General features: G+C 49.8%; 1 protein-coding gene across 2 annotated transcripts in view; it reads right to left on the bottom strand.

The window, feature by feature from the left end:
- Positions 1 to 466: 466 nt before the first annotated feature.
- The window catches only part of LOC119389363 (monocarboxylate transporter 9), a 34,696-nt gene continuing 17,838 nt past the window's right edge, over positions 467 to 17,324 (bottom strand). The window contains exons 1-5 of one of the 2 annotated variants that reach the window (XM_037656583.2): positions 13,501 to 13,597; positions 13,136 to 13,435; positions 11,409 to 11,552; positions 6,049 to 6,903; positions 467 to 659 (exon numbers count right to left, since the gene is read on the bottom strand). In XM_037656583.2, the coding sequence (XP_037512511.1) occupies positions 520 to 659; positions 6,049 to 6,903; positions 11,409 to 11,552; positions 13,136 to 13,435; positions 13,501 to 13,582 (1,521 nt within the window). In that variant the 5' untranslated portion in view covers positions 13,583 to 13,597 and the 3' untranslated portion in view covers positions 467 to 519. Of the gene's footprint in view, positions 660 to 6,048; positions 6,904 to 11,408; positions 11,553 to 13,135; positions 13,436 to 13,500; positions 13,598 to 17,324 lie in introns of those variants that run through there. The other variant, XM_037656584.2, reaches the window with a different exon arrangement.

The raw sequence follows: 17,324 nt of genomic DNA, 5'->3' as shown, positions 1-17,324 counted from the left end.
TAATGTTCCTGCACGCTTTTTCGGGGCTATGAAAACAATCGCCCTTCAAGGCGCCGTGCGTCGGGGGCCGGGAGACACCAGCGAGGCGAGCGAGCTGGACCATTTGTGTGGCGAAGCCGCCGAAAGGGCGCGGCGGCGAAGAGAAAACGAACGCGGTACTTTTCCCGTTCCAGTGACTTTAGTTATTTGTTACTTTTAAACACGATTTAAAAATATAAATCCTGCTCACAACGCGAAAAGGATGCTGGAATCTGTCACTATATTTCACGGTCTTTTCATTTCTTATCACGAGTTCTGGCCGGTCCTGGCCGGTTATAGGTTGCAATACGAGACTGCAGCAAACCGATGCCGTGTTTTTGAGCCTTTTGAGGTAGGCCGTACTTATAAGCGACGAGAACAACATGAATGGCTTTCACAGGGAGTCATGTTTCTTCGTATGCAGTGAGCAATATGCACAAAATGGTTGGCAGTGAGATGACTATGAAGACAGTTCAGAACGACGATGCAGGTTGGCCAGCTTCACTTGAGGTTGTACTTCTTGGTTCCTCTGCTGTACTGCACTATGGAAATGACGATCCAAATGAGGGTGATGAGAAAGCTGTAGGCTCCCAGCAGGAAATAGAGGCCATCGTAGGTGCCTATCCGGTCCCGGAAGTAACCTGCACAGACAGCAACCGACTTCAATGCTTCGAGGCCATGCCGCATTGAAAGTTATCCACTGCACTGTCCTGAATGATCTTGTAGACTCGACACTGCAACAGAACCGCTTACCGACAGCAAAGAAGAATGCATGCTAACTGCCTACTCAGCGTTAGATTAAATGCAGCAATTTCTGCTCAGTCTGTCGTTCCAGATTCTGTATCGTCAGGTCGCGCATGCGCTCCCGGAATAACCGACCTATCAACATAACACGTTTCTGTTATCTGGCAGTCAACCAGAGCTACATATACTTGCAATCGATCATGAATAAAACGCTTGTAGTTGCTTTCATGCTGTGTATACGTCACTGCGGGCCGGAACAGCTTTTGCTTGGTTTTGCTGTTGTGGCCAACTAGGACACTGCTGGCCTGAGAGCATCTGCCGCCACGAGCGAATCGTCGGGCGCATCTTAGCTCGTAGGAGAGGAGGATGTCACCAGCGGCCCAATGGGGAATGGCGCTGCGTTTTGACGTAGCCCGCGCAGCGCGCCAGCGTAGCGTGCCCGGACATGCCAACGCGGGACGGAGCCGACGCTTGGCTCGCCCAGACAAAGAGGCGCCCTGGCCGCCATCTTGGTGATTGCCGGTGCCTAAGTGCGCCCGGGCTACGCGGCCGGCACGCGCGCGGCAGCTGGGGAACGAGGCGCCAAGTAGGAGGACGCTCTCGATCCCCACAAACTCTAGAAGCAACATTAGGCCAATATTGCTAACGTCCAGCACATTTCTGCTATGTATTATCGTTAAATCAGTATTTTGGGCAAAATCGTTTTTAGGCTAGAACCTTTATGTGAAATATTAACATCTTCTTTATAAAATTGTTAACGTGGGCTCCCGCACAGATGACGCTCTTATTAAAATTTTTTACTATGGCGTAACGGAAGAAGTAACGTGCATTACTTTTTATCGGTCGCAGCAACGGCAAATCGTTACCTTTTTTTTAACGTATAACGTATTTAGTTACTTTTCTTCGGTATCGCCTACAACACTGCTTTGTGATTATGTCACATGTCACGTTGAACAACTTGTATCCGATTTGCAACACATAATCAGTGGCGCGGCCGTTTGGCTGAGTTGCTCACATTTGACGCCTTGTATTTTGTTAGAAACTCAAATAACGCAACGTTTTTTTTTACTCAGATTGGTAGACGACGCGTCCTTGACCTCAATCAGAGATTTCAAAAAAATAAAACTGGCCTGTTTGAGAAAACCATTATCAAATATCGGCGTTTTTGAGAAACCACATACGTTTCAGCACAGTTTTGAAGCACTGTAACCGCAACCGCGAAAGCCACGAACATTATTAAAAAAAAAAAGCGCGAGTATCAATGTCAATGTGTACCAAGTTTTATTACCCTATGTTTAACTTGTCTGCAGCATTAAATTCCTGAAATACAAGTATTTTGTGCAGTTTACCAAGTTTGTGATTTTTTTCCCCTCAAAAGTCCTTTGACAGCAAAGAAAAAAAAAAAAGAAAACTCATAAGATTGCATCTGAGTTGTCCTTTGATGGGAATAAATATTGTGATCAAGAAGTGCACCGTGTTTTCGCTGAGTTTTCGTGGTTTTGGGGCGTCCCAAAACCACGATATCATTATGTGAGACGCCGTAGTGGAGGGCTCCGGAAATTTCGACCACCTAGGGTTCTTTAACGTGCACCTAAGTCTAAGTACACGGGCCTCAAGCACTTTCGCCTATGCGGCCGCCGCTGCCGGGAGTCGATCCCGCGACCTTCGGGTCAGCACTCGAGCCCCATAACCACCAGACCACCGTGGCGGGTAAGAAACGACTACTTATGTCAGCTGAAGGCAGAGTGAGAAATTAGATTGGAAAGATGTTAAGCGGAAGTTGGTTTGCGACCCTACAGTGGGGTAAGGAAAGAAGATATACGGGAGGTGAGGGACGTCCGGAAGAATTGCAGGTCTACACCGTCAAGAGGAAAATATTCACAACTATAGTGTCGTGAGACGAGACTGCACCTTTTGCTTTAATGACAGCGGCAAGTTGCCATTCGTGAGTTGAGCATGACTACCATGTACGCGCCTGCGTTCACGGTAGACATACGCGTTCCAAACTAGGCCCACCCACATGGAGCGAACTTCACTGGCTGCAGACTTTCGGCGGCGTCCATCATCGTCCTGCACACCCATTCAGCGAACACAGGCGGCTGTCGCAGCTACGATAGGGTGCCTTGACAGCAGCGGCCCCGGAGGGACGTGGCACTATTGAGGCCATGGGCGTCCGAAAGGGGAGGTGGGGGGGGAGGGCCCCTGGAATTTCGGATAATATATTTTATTGCGATAGCAATTATATGGACAGTCTCGGCTGGTTTTTGCCGTCCCGTCATCATGCACCGTATATATATATATATATATATATATATATATATATATATATATATATATATATATATATATATATATATATATATATTTAGAGTCCCAAATAAAACATGCCCCCACCTCCCCGAAGGGAATGGCGTAAAGCTGGACACATCGACGCGCTCAAGTGTCTCTCTTTTGGGCGCCTCTTTCAACGAACGCTTCCTACGTGCGTTCGTAATCACCTCAGGGATGTTGCCACCGCCGCCTTCAATGCAGCACAAACGCGTTTAGAACCCGCTGTTTTCAGGCTGTGCCAAGGCAGCACAAACGCTACAAACGCGTTTCAAACGCACTGCATTGAGGCGGTGGCGCAGGGAGGAGAAAGAGCGAACGGCGAGAGAAGGAGCGGCGAAGCACTGACCTACCCTCTCCTACACTCTCTCCACACACGCGGGAGCTCCGCCGAGCTCCCACGATGCGAGCACCCTCACACGCCAGAGCGCGCTCCTCCTCCCCACTCACTCTCCGCTACTCCGCCCGCACCACCTGCTCCGGTTACTAGGGGCGAGGATAAGCGCGCGCGCCCGCAGCTGTTGCTATGGGAGAGAGAGTGAGAGCGGAGAGGCGCGCGGACAACGCCGGATGCCTTACATAGCCCGACTAAGGAATGCATTCGCATTTAAAATAATTCAGAATAATGCTTCCGAAACGCGGAATTGAACCAGCAATCTCTCGCTCCGCGGCGCGTGGCGCTAGCCATTACGCCACAAAGAGCAGATCCTTTACCGCTGGCAGGACTCAGAGACGGCAGGCGCTTATAAGCGTTTCTTCATTACCAGCGAGATGGCGCGAGGAGCGCAACGGGCGTAGGGAGCCTTCATGTACGCGCCTCCGTGCCTCCGACGGAGGCACGGCGGCGCTCACATGAAGCTCCCTAAACAGGCGCATTTAAAGGTCGTCGGCCAGCTCGTTTGCGTCTTCTAATATTTGCGCAGGGAGAACCTTGCCCATCCGCTGTCTTCTCGCGCGGTACACTCGCGGACAACTTTTCTTGGCAATGAAGGGAAAGCTACGGGGTGGAGCGTCTGCACATGTACTGCTACGCGAAGTAGTCCGGTTTGGCGCGCTGTCGTAACGCCGTGGAAAGTGATGGCTAGCGTTGCATTTCGACGCAAACGCTGCTTAGCGTCCAAGGTACGGGTAAAAGGCACGACTTTTCACGCACGCAAAAACGCAAAGTGACAACGTATAAAGTAAAAGAAATACATATGTTTCGCTTGTGAGCGCTGCGTTCCGTCTCAAAAAGCTACATGTAGGAAATGTAGAATATCTCACGCAGAAAATACGGACGCAATTGTGGGACTACATTCATTAGCGGTAAGATACGTGCATTGTGGCTCTGTAGCCTTCGCTTCACTGCCAAGAAAAGTTTTCCGCGAGTATAGTTGCTGCCGGGGGGCAGATGTTTATGCAGCGTAGCAGCGCGTCCATCACGGGCCGCTTTTCTTGCTATCGCATTCATTGCTTCGCCCTTGCGGCGAAACTGCATGTGCCTTTTTTTTTTTATGCACTTAGCAGCAAACTACACAGTTTGATTAGCACCCTCAGGTCCCACGTATACCAGCGTGAAACGGCCTTCAGGGACACGATTTTGTACACGTGTGAAACATGCACGTGATGCCAGTTTCTGTCTTCGGGTTTTGCTTCCGCCATCACCAAGCACAACGTCGCGGCGCCAGCGCTGTTTTACGTCCGTGCGGCAGATCATTTTGCAAACTGGGCTGGTTGTCACGGTTGCGTACTTAATGACCAGCGCGAAAACACGAGAGATGAAAGGAAGAAGAACACGGGACGAGCGCTGCTGCCAAGTGAAACATTTACACATCACGTGTACAGGAGGGTCCGGTTAGAAAATAAAAGGTAAAACTAACAAGGCGATAACTGTCTTCGCAAGCTGAGATAACTAAGCTCTTTGTCAAGCAAGGCTATCGAGGATTTAACGATGAATTTATCGGACAAAGCGCTCACGTGGGCAGCCTTTCTGCCAACTGAAAAATTTATTACGCAAAACCATGCTGAAATATGCATCCGGTATGCATCCGAAGGTCCTTATATATCGCCTAGGCGCGTGTGTGCGCCAGGAAGTTTAACAGCGTCCGTAGCACCTAAACAGGAGCTAAAGAGGGCAGAACCTGTTTATAAACTTTTAGAACGTAACTGTAAACACGGCACGTACATTTTCAGATCCAGTGGCCCGTAGTTCACGCCTGGCCGATACGGTTTTGTCAGCATAGATGTTCCATCCATTGCTAAACTGTGGACTACCGACACAATGACCCAACTTTCATTGGAAAGCTTCTGATACAAGTATCCCCGAAGATGGATGGAGTGTTTGAACAAGCGCATTAAAATCTTCTCGAGGGCGGGAGTTCGATTCCCAGCCATGGCGGACGCATTACGAACCGTGGGCGAAATGCAAGGAACTTCCATGCACAGATTTACGTGCACGTTAATGAACGTGAGGTGGTCAAAGTTAATCCGGAGTCCTTCACTACGGCGTGTCTTATAATCATATCGCGGTTTTGGGAAGTAAAATCCCAGCAGTTATTATTATGAAAATCTCATTTGCGATTCGGGTATTCAATCAGACAATGATCTTTACAGGGCTAAACTGTGGAACATAAGTTGTGGAACATAAGCGTAGCTACTGCAAGTGCTGCAAACCAACCGTTATATAATACTGTTTGTGGTAACATGCGCACGCGTCTCACACTGTCATGCTCTCGATGCCAAGGTGGAGAGAAGCAGCGCCCATACATCTGGAAACTGTAGGACTTGTGTGCACTGTCGTGCCGAATGTGCCTGCTTTTGCGAGGCCACCAAAAATGAGCGTTGGCCGATTCTTTGGAGGAATACCGTCAATTTTCACCCCACCGTCTACACGAACTTTTTTATCGCGAGCGCGTGCCGATGCCATACAACGCATAGGTTTTTCGATTTCACGGACATGTGCAGTGCCCGGACACTCACCGATGAAGAAAGGCCGGATAAGAGAAATGATGCCCAGCACCATGCGGTACATGGCGAACGTGGTTGGCATGACCCGCACGCCCAGGTAGTCGGCCAGCAGCACCGTGTTGAAGATGCCTCCGCTGCCGACGGCCATGCCCAGCGCCACGGTGACGGCGAAGGTGAGCTCGTAGGTGTCGCACACGGGCAGCGCGAAGAAGGCGGCGCTCCACACGGCGTATGTGAGCACCATCATGTGGTCCTTGCGCAGCAGCTTGCGGTCGGTGAGCACGCCGCTGAACAAGCGGCCCACCAAGTCGCCCGTTGAGAAGCTGGTGAGCAGCAGTGCGGCACGGTTCCTGGCCACGCCGCGGCTGATGGCGAAGTCTACAATAGTCACCGGAAACACGACGAACGAGAAGGAGAACGTGATGCCCGTGAACACGATGACGTAGAAGATGGGCCGCCGCAAGAAGGAGAACACGGCCAGCTGACTGCGGAACCAGCGCTCGAGCTTCTCCTCGACGTTGCTGTGGCCCGTGGTGCGTTCCACGGGCAGCTTCATCTTCTCGGGCGTGCACTCGTTGTCGACGGCGACGAGCCGCAACTTCTTGTGGCGGTCGATGCGGCGCATGCGGTTGAACGGCGACTCGAGCAGCATCGAGCCCGGGATGGCGTTCAGTGAGATGGCGCCCAGAAAGAGGAGCGTGGTGCGCAGGCCGTACGTGTTGATAATGCTGAACAGCATGGGCGGGAAGAAGAACGAGCTGAGCGTGCCGCCGGCGAAGTAGATGCCGTTGCCCGACGCCCGGTGCCGCTTGAAGTACTGGTTGATCACGATCGTGTTGCAGAAGTACATCATGCCCTGCCCAATGCCTGCGCAAGAGCGAGGCGCAGCTGCAGTGCTATGCATGGCCCGTGTTCTTTGAGGCAAATAACTGGACTTGGAACTGGTCTCGTACACTCACCTGCTATTATAATAATGCATTTCATTATGACCATTATAACCACATGCAACATGCGACGCGACGCAGTTATCGTTTATGACTCCATGCATTTACAGCCGGACCTAAATTCAACTGCCCTTTGGCTCAAGAGAACTCGGTGTGGTGCTAATCGTAATTTGCTCAAATGGCGCCAAACGAAACAAACGTGCAAGAAAGCCCACAGAAATGACATATGAGTGGTAAGAGTAAGTGCCCTCACTTGCAAATTAGAGTCAGTGAAAGACCAACAATTGAAGGCATGAGCAGAAATTTTCCCTCAAGGACCCGACACACCTATAGGCTGCTTGAGCACGTGTTGTGGGGAAACAGCGGACTTTCACCACATGATATGGGACTGCCAGGGAAAGTCCCTGAAAGTCGGCCAAAATTCAGAGTTATCCTGCTCTGATTTCGGGAGCCGGAGAAGCCCGCGCAGCCGCTTTCGCTAACGGAAACTACGGACACTGCCCACAGCACTTGTGTACAATCAGCTGTCAATATATTTTCACCACCACAACCGCCATTTCATTATGACTAATTGACGAAAATCAAGAGCAAACAAGTGGCCACATGTCTGACACCAGTCGCTTTAGGCATGGCGCTCCGCAGTCAACGTCTTGATGGTTTTACACCTCACGTACACAGGCGTCCACTGTTAAAGGGAACATCGGAGCGTGTGGCGGCAGCTCGGCGCCACCGCCGGCCAGCGGCTGCAACGAGTTTCGCGCAGGCACAGTGAGCACCGTGCCCGGTGCTCTTTCGTCGCGTCAGCGGTTCGCTTCGCGACGATTCGCAGCGCGGAAGCAGACGACGAAAGAGCACGACTCACAGCGCGCACTGCGCCTGCGCGAAACTCGTTGCAGCCGCTGGCCGGCGGTGGCGCCGAGCTGCCGCCACACGCTCCGATGTTCCCTTTAACAGTGGACGCCTGTGTACATTGCCTCGCCGTGCACTGTATTAACAATCTACACTCGCTGAGAACGGTAGACGCAGGCGCGGAATGTCGTCGCAACAGAAACAAAACTGCCGTGGCAATCCTCACAAGGGTGCGCCGCTAATTCTGAACCATGCACGAGGCAGGGTGCTTCTATGCAATTTGTGTGCTACCACGCAAGTACGTAAACTGGAAGTAACGAAGGCATATTTGCGATGGCAGCGACGGTTCGATACAACGGCACAGCTAAAAATCTGTCTAGTACATTGACTTAGTAGGAGGGGGGGGGGCTGCGATAAACCTCCCCCCCCCCCCTGATGGGGAACCCTGCGTACGCCTATGGTTGTGTCTAACAAAAAAAAAAAAAAACGAGCCCCCCGAACTTCTTTCGTTTTTTCGATAGCGAGGTCCTCGTCCCGGCAGACTTGATGCCCTTTAGTTGCGTGCGAGAGTTTATTGGTCAGCTGCCACCTCGTGCAGAAAACCACGTGACGCACTCTGGCAAAAAGCGTGTTCCACACTCGCCGCCTTGGCTACGATTGGCGCTGGCTAACACTCCGAGGATTTACATGTGCACGCACCTATTGAAGTGGACCCAGTTGGCATAGCATCGGAAGCGTAGTTCTGAAGGTTGTGGGTTCGGGCCACGAAAGAAATGCCCGACGAAAAGGGCATTTCTTTCGTTCATTTTAATTCATTTCAATTTACGTCATAATTGCTACACTATAGTTACAAACAACAAATAATGTTCCATGTGCTTTCCTTTTGTTAATGGTCTCTTGGACTCGTTGACACGTAAGGCTTGTGCTATCTGAGTGACTGCCGAGGAACGGAAGTCTTGGCTAACGTTCACCGATGCGATATATCGCATTTTTTTATTAATGACTAAGCGTGTATTTATTTCGTCTGACGATTAGTGTAGCACAATGTTGTCGAAACTACGGTGCGATAGGCACATTCCGCGATCACTATTTTGCTGACGTTCCGTTTAGCTGAAGATCGGAATAGGATACTTAGATTCCACGGCCTTCCACGGTCTGTTCATCTATCAATATATGCCGATGACATCTGCATCTGGGCTTCGGGGGTGACGCGTCTTCACGTACGTGCCAGGCTTCAGAGAGCGGCTACACTGACGACAAAGTACCTTCAAGGACGGGGGCTGGAGCTGTCATCAGAAAAGTGCTCACTTGTTGCCTTCACGCGCAAGGCGATGGGCCCGTATGTAATTAAAATCAACGGCCATGCTATCACTTATGAGAAGACCCACCGCTTTCTGGGGGTCATAATCGATCGCGACCTGTCCTGGAGCCCTCACATCGCCTACATGAAGAAGAAACTGACTATGATCACCCACGTCTTAAGGTTTCTTGCTGGAAAATCGTGGGGTGCATCTGTGCGAGCGATGCTTCAACTTTACACCGTTCTGTTCCTCGGTTTCATGCGCTACAGCCTACCTGTGCTTTGTAAAACCCGAAGAACGAACGTACGTGTCCTCCAGTCGCTTCAAGCTCAAGCACTGAAAATATGCCTTGGCCTTCCGAGATGCACATCTACAGCAGCGACTGTCGTCATCGCGCGTGACCATCCAATCACTACATACATACGCGTCGATGCTTTGAGAATGCACATCAGACATTTTGCTCGGATTCCGTCGCACCACCTCGCCTCACTTCCTACATCTAGGCCGCACTCTGCGTTCAGCGGTACTGTAGCATCACATCGAACAGTGATTCCCTCGACCTTCAAGCATGCAGAAAGACCACCGTTACCATTGTGGTGTCTACACCCACTCGAAGCCCTACTCACCATTCCCGGAATCCAAAAGAAGAAACAGTCGTCATATTTAGCCCTACAACAAGCCACACTACTGTACCTGCACGAGAAACACAGCGGACGCCTTCACATTTACACGGACGGTTCTGTCTCTTCTGAAAGCTCAGCAGGGGCAGTATTTATTCCCGCGAAGTCAATCACCATAAAATTCAAAACAACGCATTTGACATCATCAACGACCGCAGAACTCGCCGCCATCCGTGCAGCACTAGAATTTGTAATTGAAGAACCTTCGCAAGCTTGGTCCATCTTCTCTGACTCCAAGGCAGCTTTTCAATGTCTTATGTCGCCATTTCGTTATGGACCTAATGAGCAGTTAGTCGCTGCTATAAGGCTTCTCCACCACCATGCAGTCGAGAAACAACACAACATAGCGTATCAGTGGATACCGGGTCATTGTGGTATATACGGTAACGACCGTGCGGATGAGGCCGCCCGATCTGCACATGACAGTGACCACTACGCAGATATACCGTTCTCCAGAACCGACGCAGCTACAAGACTTCGTTCGCTGGCACGTGAACTCACACTTGCCCAGTGGAACTCGGCTGAATTCACCAACGCTCGTCTACACAGCTTGGATCCCAATCTCCAGCTCCGTCTTCCGTCAGGAATATCGCGAGCTGAGGAGACGCTTCTGTGCCGCCTGTGGCTTGGCGTGGCCTTCACGAATGCCTACTCCTGTCTGATTGGAATGGCCAACAACTCCACATGCAATTACTGCAGCTGCGAAGAAACGATCTCCCATCTTCTGTGTGAGTGTCCCCGTTTCAGTGCGCCAAGACAAGAACTTTCCAATGCGCTAGATAAACTTGATAATCGCCCTTTGTCGGAACAAAGGGTTTTGGGACCCTGGCCGAGTCCATCGTCAGCACAGAAGGCTTTAAAAGCATTATTGCGCTTCTTGCGGACAACTGGTCTTAGAGACAGACTCTAAGAAGTGACATATTCTCGTTTCCTTTTTTTTTTTCTTTTTCTTTTCCCATCTCTTTTTCTTTTTCCTTTTCTGGCTCTCCTTTTTTCTAACATCTCTCTTCTATCATCTTTTATCCCCCTTACCCCTTCCCCCAGCACAGGGTAGCCAGCCGGTCTAAGAACTGGCTAACCTCCCTGTCTTTCCGCTTGTTTCTTCCTTCCTTCCTTCCTTAGATTTACAAAGGATGCTCTTACGAATGTACAGTCATGTTGAGTCGAAAGGTTCGTTGTGCCAAACCTGCCGTTGCTTTTTTGATTCGTCAGGTGAGCCAAGCTGAGATGATATATCCGCTCGACGACAACCTGTACATCAGATCTGTGCGAGATGTCAGTGAACGCTTACGGGCCCTAACGATCTCGCACGGGGCCAACCACGTGAGCAGGTCGCTCGTCGACACGCCCGACGTTCGCGAAAGCCCTCGACAACCCTCCGCGTGTTGTTCGTCTTCCTCCTTCTGTGTGAAGTGTTCAATACGCATGGGATACGAGAAACGTTGACGAGACTATGTTCGTCATAAGCATTCTTAAAGCGGCGCACATGCACGCTTTTCAGTGTTCCTTTTTCAGCGGCCTTTCAAATGATGCTTGCGTGACGAGGAAAATGATCGAAACAGACACAAAGAAGAAGAAGAAGTGAGAGTGTGACAAACCTATGATGGTTCCCAGAACGACTGTAATTACCTGGACCCGAAAGGCCAGGAAGCAGAGCATGCAGGCTCCGGACACTGTGAGCGATCCGATGATAGACAGCTCTCGCGTGTCCACCACCTTGTACACCACGCTGCACACGATGACTGCGAAGGACAATGTTTTCACTATTCATTGGCAGCATGAAGCGGAACACTTTTGGCAACGTTTTTCAAGCTCTTGAGAACAGCAGCGCAAGATTTAAGAAACAATGATACACACAACACAGGCGCTGACAAGATCGGCTGATCACGTACAACCAACTAGTTCGCCAATCACTCTTGGTGAAATTGGCAGCAGTAGTATACGTTGCAACTATATTTACAGTACGTTAGAAGGGCTTCATGATGCACAATAACATACATAATACGTGCGTGGCATGAAAATAAGCTCAGAGTAGTCACACCGATATCAGTCGGAGTTAAAGAACGAATCGATTCTAGCCAGTCAAGTTCTGATTCGTTGGCAGTCGTATAAAAGTTTGCAGGCATTTTTATTGATCGCATAGTCTTAGTGGCTAGTGTTGAGTCAAGGATATGAGCAAAGGATATGAGTATACGGCGCCTCTTAATGTGACCAACAACAAAAATGGTAAAATTACGAACGCTCATTAATGATACAGCTTTGCAATTGCGCTACTAGGAATATTTTTCTAAAACAAAAGTCATAATTTGTTTCAGTTTCTAAGAACACAATCTTAGGAAACAAATCCAGATAACAGATCCAATAATTCCAATGTTGTTGCGCTGAGAAAATGCACGAATGGAATGGAAGAAACCTTATTCAGGTCCGTCGGGGCGTGAACTAGGACGTAGCGGGCCGCTCCCACGTCGGCACAAGCAGGCCTCGCCTATCCGCCACGTCGTGGGCCCGTTGGATTGCCCATAGTTGTGTTTTCACATCCGCACTGCGTAGCGCAGCATCCAACGACGGACTAACATGACAAGGATGGTGCGCAAACTTTCAACTTTCGCAAAAGCACGTCGAAGGTATCAACAGTTGAAAGTATTGCGCACCACTTGTCCTGTCCCTTTTTTTCGTTAGTCCTTTGTGCATTTTTCTTAGCGTAACAACATTAGAATGCTGCAGCCCAAGTTGAAGCTTTGCTGAGCTCCAATAAATTCTATGTATTTTCGGTCGGCAGTCTTGGGCGTATTGTCACGTGATTGCGGCGGTGAAGTACGCAGAACACAGGCCGGTAAAGATTAAACTGTTTATTGGGCGAACCTATAAAGTATAACAATAAGTGTTAACACTCACAGTGCAACGATAGCAGCGAAAACAATCGTTGGTCTTCGATTAAACTGATCGCCCGTGAAACGAATCGGCTTTTATACATGCCTGATAGAACCATCCAGCGCTATCGCTGGTCGTCGCGTTAGCTCCAGAATCACCTCGACTACTCGCGTCCTGGGCGCAATCTTAACAGAACAGTCTGAAACAATCGCGAAGTTTCTCAAGCACTGCGGCGCGGCCCGCGCCGAACCGTGCTAACAGTAACGATCCCGGGGGTAATACAACTGGTGGGGTGCAGGAGGGAGAATAAATAAAAGAAAGACGGGCAGCTTAACCAGCGCTGCGCCCAGTAGGCTGCGCTTCGGGTTAGAAGGGGGGAGAATGTAATTTAATGAGTGACGTGATTTAATAAAGGGAGTGGTAATGTCTTTATCACGACGCCATAGATGCTCACTAGTGAAGCTGGCCAGCGTGTCCATGAGGCTGAAAGACCAGGCGGCCTCCTGGCGGCTCACGTTGAACACGTCCAGGATGGCCACGAACAGGATGCCACTAGAGCGGTTCACCAGCGTGAGCCAGAAGAAGTTCCAGGCACATGCAACGCCCACCACCCAACTGCGGAAGGTGTCCTGGTAGGGATTTGCTGGTGGTTGGCCCGTCGCCTGTTGTTGTTGTTGGCCGGGCGCCGAGCCCTTCTTCTCCAGGAGCCCGGTCGTCATGGCTGCCGGGGGGCCGCTTCCTCGTGCGTGCCAATCTGTAAAACAAGTGTTGCGCAATTAGTGGCCACCCTTCATCAGAAATTGCGCTGCAAATACTAACGTTCCTTAGAAATAGGCTTGCAACGTGCTGTGGTGGCTGCTGTGCCTCCATAACTGTCTACGTCCGACCAAGAATGCGACATGCCTGAAGGCGCCACAGGAATGAAAACGTGCGTGTTCGCACAAGTGTTTGCAGCACAAACCTTCTTTGTCGGACAATAATACGCGCAATTCTTCGTCCGTCGGAAAAGGCCGTATGTATACAGATGCGTACGTCCAACGGTGACACCGTTGAGGTCCGTATTTCCTGTCGATCGCGCTGAACGTAAGCACCAAACATAGGGAAAGAAAGAATAGAAGGAAACTAGGAGCAGGCGTCACGTAACAAAAGTGAAGCTTAGTCAGAAATACACGAGAAAGACGAATGGGCTCTCACCACGGGATGCGCATGCTACTTTCTTGCCACTCAGTCAGAGCAGGGTTCATTGTGACAGCACTATACTAGGTGTCTTTCTTTATCTGAGTCAATACAGATTTTTTGTAAAACTCTTATGACAGTAAGGCTCTCGCCGTTTTCGCACATGAACTCTATGTCGAGGCGGAAAAACTTTGCCGCAGTTGAAATGACACTGTTGCCACTAATTAACAAGAGCTCGTTAACTAACTTTTAATTATTGACTTGAAGGCAGATGTTTATATTAGAAAGTTCTAGTGCGTGCCAATTTATGACACACCCATTCTTTAGAAATCACGAAAGTCGCACTAGTTCGATATATTCATGATCGAATTTCCCGAAGGTCGCGGGATCGAATCCCGGCCGCGGCGGCTGCATTTTCGATGGAGGCGAAAATGTTTGAGGCCCGTGTACTTAGATTTAGGTGCACTTTAAAGAACAACAGATGGTCGGCATTTCCGGAGCCCTCTCCTACGGCGTCTCTCATAATCATATCGTGGTTTTGGGACGTTAAACCCCAGATATTATTATTATTCTCATGATCGATTTTCAAGGACGAAATCGAAACTGATGGCGCCAGGAGCGCACAAAGTGCGGTGGAACACCCGGACGACACGTGACAGGGAAGTGACAAAATTCGAATGAAGGCGCGCAGAAGCAGAATTTGGTCAGAAAAATCGGCAGGCATTCTGAAATACACAAGTAGACAGCCTAATGTTTTCGTGCGATGGGTGGTGCTTATGTGTTTTTTTCTAAAGAGGCGCGAATCAATATTTCGCGTGTCTGCAAGAAGAAGCACTGAAGTGGCAGCCCCTAAGTTTTACGCTTCCCAGACAAAGAAAAGGTTGATATTGCGGTTCTCTTGTGCACAGTTCGAAAGAAACGGATAAGCACCAAACACTGCGCGCCAAAGTAAGGCGATACGCGGGCACAAGTGAGATGACTTGCAGCGTTGCACGAAGACGTACGGCCGCGGCGCGCCTTCATTCAAGTTTAGTCGCTCCCTTGTGACGGGTAGTTCCGGCCTGACGTAGCAGAATGGTGGCGCTTCGTGCGCGCTTTGCGCGATCAATTTCGATTTCACCCTTGACATTCGATGAAGAATATCTCGAACTACGTGCAACTTTTGTGATTTGTAAAAAAATAGGTATGCCTTAATTTGGCACGCACTACAATTTTGTAATATAAACACCTGCCCTCGAGTCAATAATTAAAAAAGTTAATTAACGAGTTTTTGTTAATTGGCGGCAACAGTGTCACTTTAACTGCGGCAAAGGTTTTCCGCCTCGACGTGGAGTGCGTGTGCGAAATCGACAAGAGCCTTACTTTCATAGGATTTTTATAAAAAATTTATTGTCTAAAAGAAACACCCTGTATACGAAAAAAAAGCTCGTCATGGTTCTTTCCCTCCTCAACGACGTTACAATAACGTTACGATAACTCGAGTCGCACAGGCTATATTGTATAACGGGTTCATAAAGTACGGGTCTTCAAAAAAAAAAAAAAAAAAAGGACGCGACTTTTGAGATCCCTTATACCGTTAAACTATACATTCACAATAATGACACCGTGAAGTTCGGGACATATAAAGCGGTGAGGCGGAATTATCTAAGGAAGGCGCCAAGTCTGCTCATACCTTTAAACAAAGACGGGTCAGCTGACTCAGGTCCGACTGAGTAAACTGCACCACGGTTACGGCCATAGGCGTGCGCAGGGTTCCCCTTCAGGGGGGGGGGCGAAGGTTCGTCGCAGCCCCCCCCCCCTCTCAGATAACTAGAGGGGGCCGCCCTCTAGTTATAACGCTGTCTCTACTGTTCTGTCGTTTAAGGCAAGTTTCTAAATTCTGCTCGTGCCGAGTGGCGGACACAACCGGGTGCACTTTTCCAGGGTCTCGTGAAATAACGGAAAGAGAGCGTCCTTGCATGCAGTCGTCCTCATTCGTTTCGCGGCAGCGAGCGCGATAACAGCTCGCGCAACACTGGCGGCGTGTAATAAAGCAGGCGAAGCGTCGTCGTGTGTCCGTTGGCCTTTTCTCGGATAATGGACGGGCACGCAGCCAAGGGAGATAGATGCGAAATGACACGGTGTCCTTCGCGCGTGTTTCGGAAGCCGAAAAGGATATTTTAACGCGTTATCCGAGGAAGTGACTTTCACTTATCTGCCGCGGTGGGCCCACCGAATCGCCGGTGGAGAGCGCCACTCTCTCGGCGTCGTGCCAAGGAGGCGGCCGAATCATCGCGAAACGGACGCTGCCGGAGCAGATCCCGAAAAAAGCGTACGCTTTATCTCGCATGCGTTACTGCGATACACAACGAACGTCTCTCGTGCACGCTTTCCGCAGAAAGTTGCTGGTGGATGAACGTACCACGCAGTTCGTATAAGTCTAAAGGGCTCTCCTTGTTGCCTTTCGTAACACACGTAGAAAAAAGGCAAGAACTGCGCGGCCGCAGGTTTGAACATTTCTGTCATCGTACGACACGAGGACACTGCTTTGCTGATGAGTGAAAAGCACCAGGCAATGCCGCCTATTTGCTTGCGAATATACGCACGCGGGCCTTGTTGGCCTATGCAGCCAATTTAGCGCTCGAGCAATCCCAATCGTTACACGCAAGGATGACTTCCAATGCTACAATTTCACCTAAATAATGACGGCGAAAAAAAAAACGCGAATATAGGCAAAAAGGACGGAATAGAAAAAGAGCGGTGGGCCCATTGTGCCAATGATGTCGTAGTTAGTATCATAAGCACATATATATTTTACTGCCTTGCAAAATGAAGATTATAGTGAGCGCTCTTGTAGCGCGATGGCGTTAAAGAGCTCGTTTCGCAGAAATTCCGACGTAGGCGTGTTGGTTGTGAACGAAAAACATCATCTTGTCCGTGACCGAAAAATCGAGAAAGATGCAAATAAAATAAATAATAAAAACCTTCGGGTTCGAGTGAGAATCCAACCAGGCCGTCTGCGTGGCAAGCAGGTGTTCTACCGCAGAGCCACGCTATATTTTGAAACTGCTTCGGAAAAAAACCACTACAGGAATGTCATGCAGTGGAAGGAGTCTCCTTAACGCATGTAATATTGCGTGGCAGAAACATAGAACCGCGCCAACCGTCAAAACATGCGAATTGCGCAACGAGTGAGTGTTTTAAAGACCAACCCATTACAAAGCGCTCAGACATATTTAATCATCATCATCAGCAAAAGATGGTGATGATGCCAGCTGCGTAGGATCGCGTCTTGCCTTACGGACGCGTAGTGGGCCCTTCGCTGATTCGCAAAAGGAAGAATTATGGCGTAGCGGGCACTTAACGACTGTATACTTGCAGTAGGCATTCTAGGATAGCTTGAAACGGCCAATGCTACGCGCACAGTCGTTCGTCTCCTTACGGCACGGTTGAGGCATGCACCGAGAACCGAAGCCAGGCTAGCGATT

The sequence above is a fragment of the Rhipicephalus sanguineus genome, chromosome 4, assembly GCF_013339695.2.
Source record: "Rhipicephalus sanguineus isolate Rsan-2018 chromosome 4, BIME_Rsan_1.4, whole genome shotgun sequence".
Lineage (NCBI taxonomy): Eukaryota > Metazoa > Arthropoda > Arachnida > Ixodida > Ixodidae > Rhipicephalus > Rhipicephalus sanguineus.
Note: the sequence above shows the minus strand (reverse complement) of the source record. Positions and strands in the feature narration are given on the sequence as shown.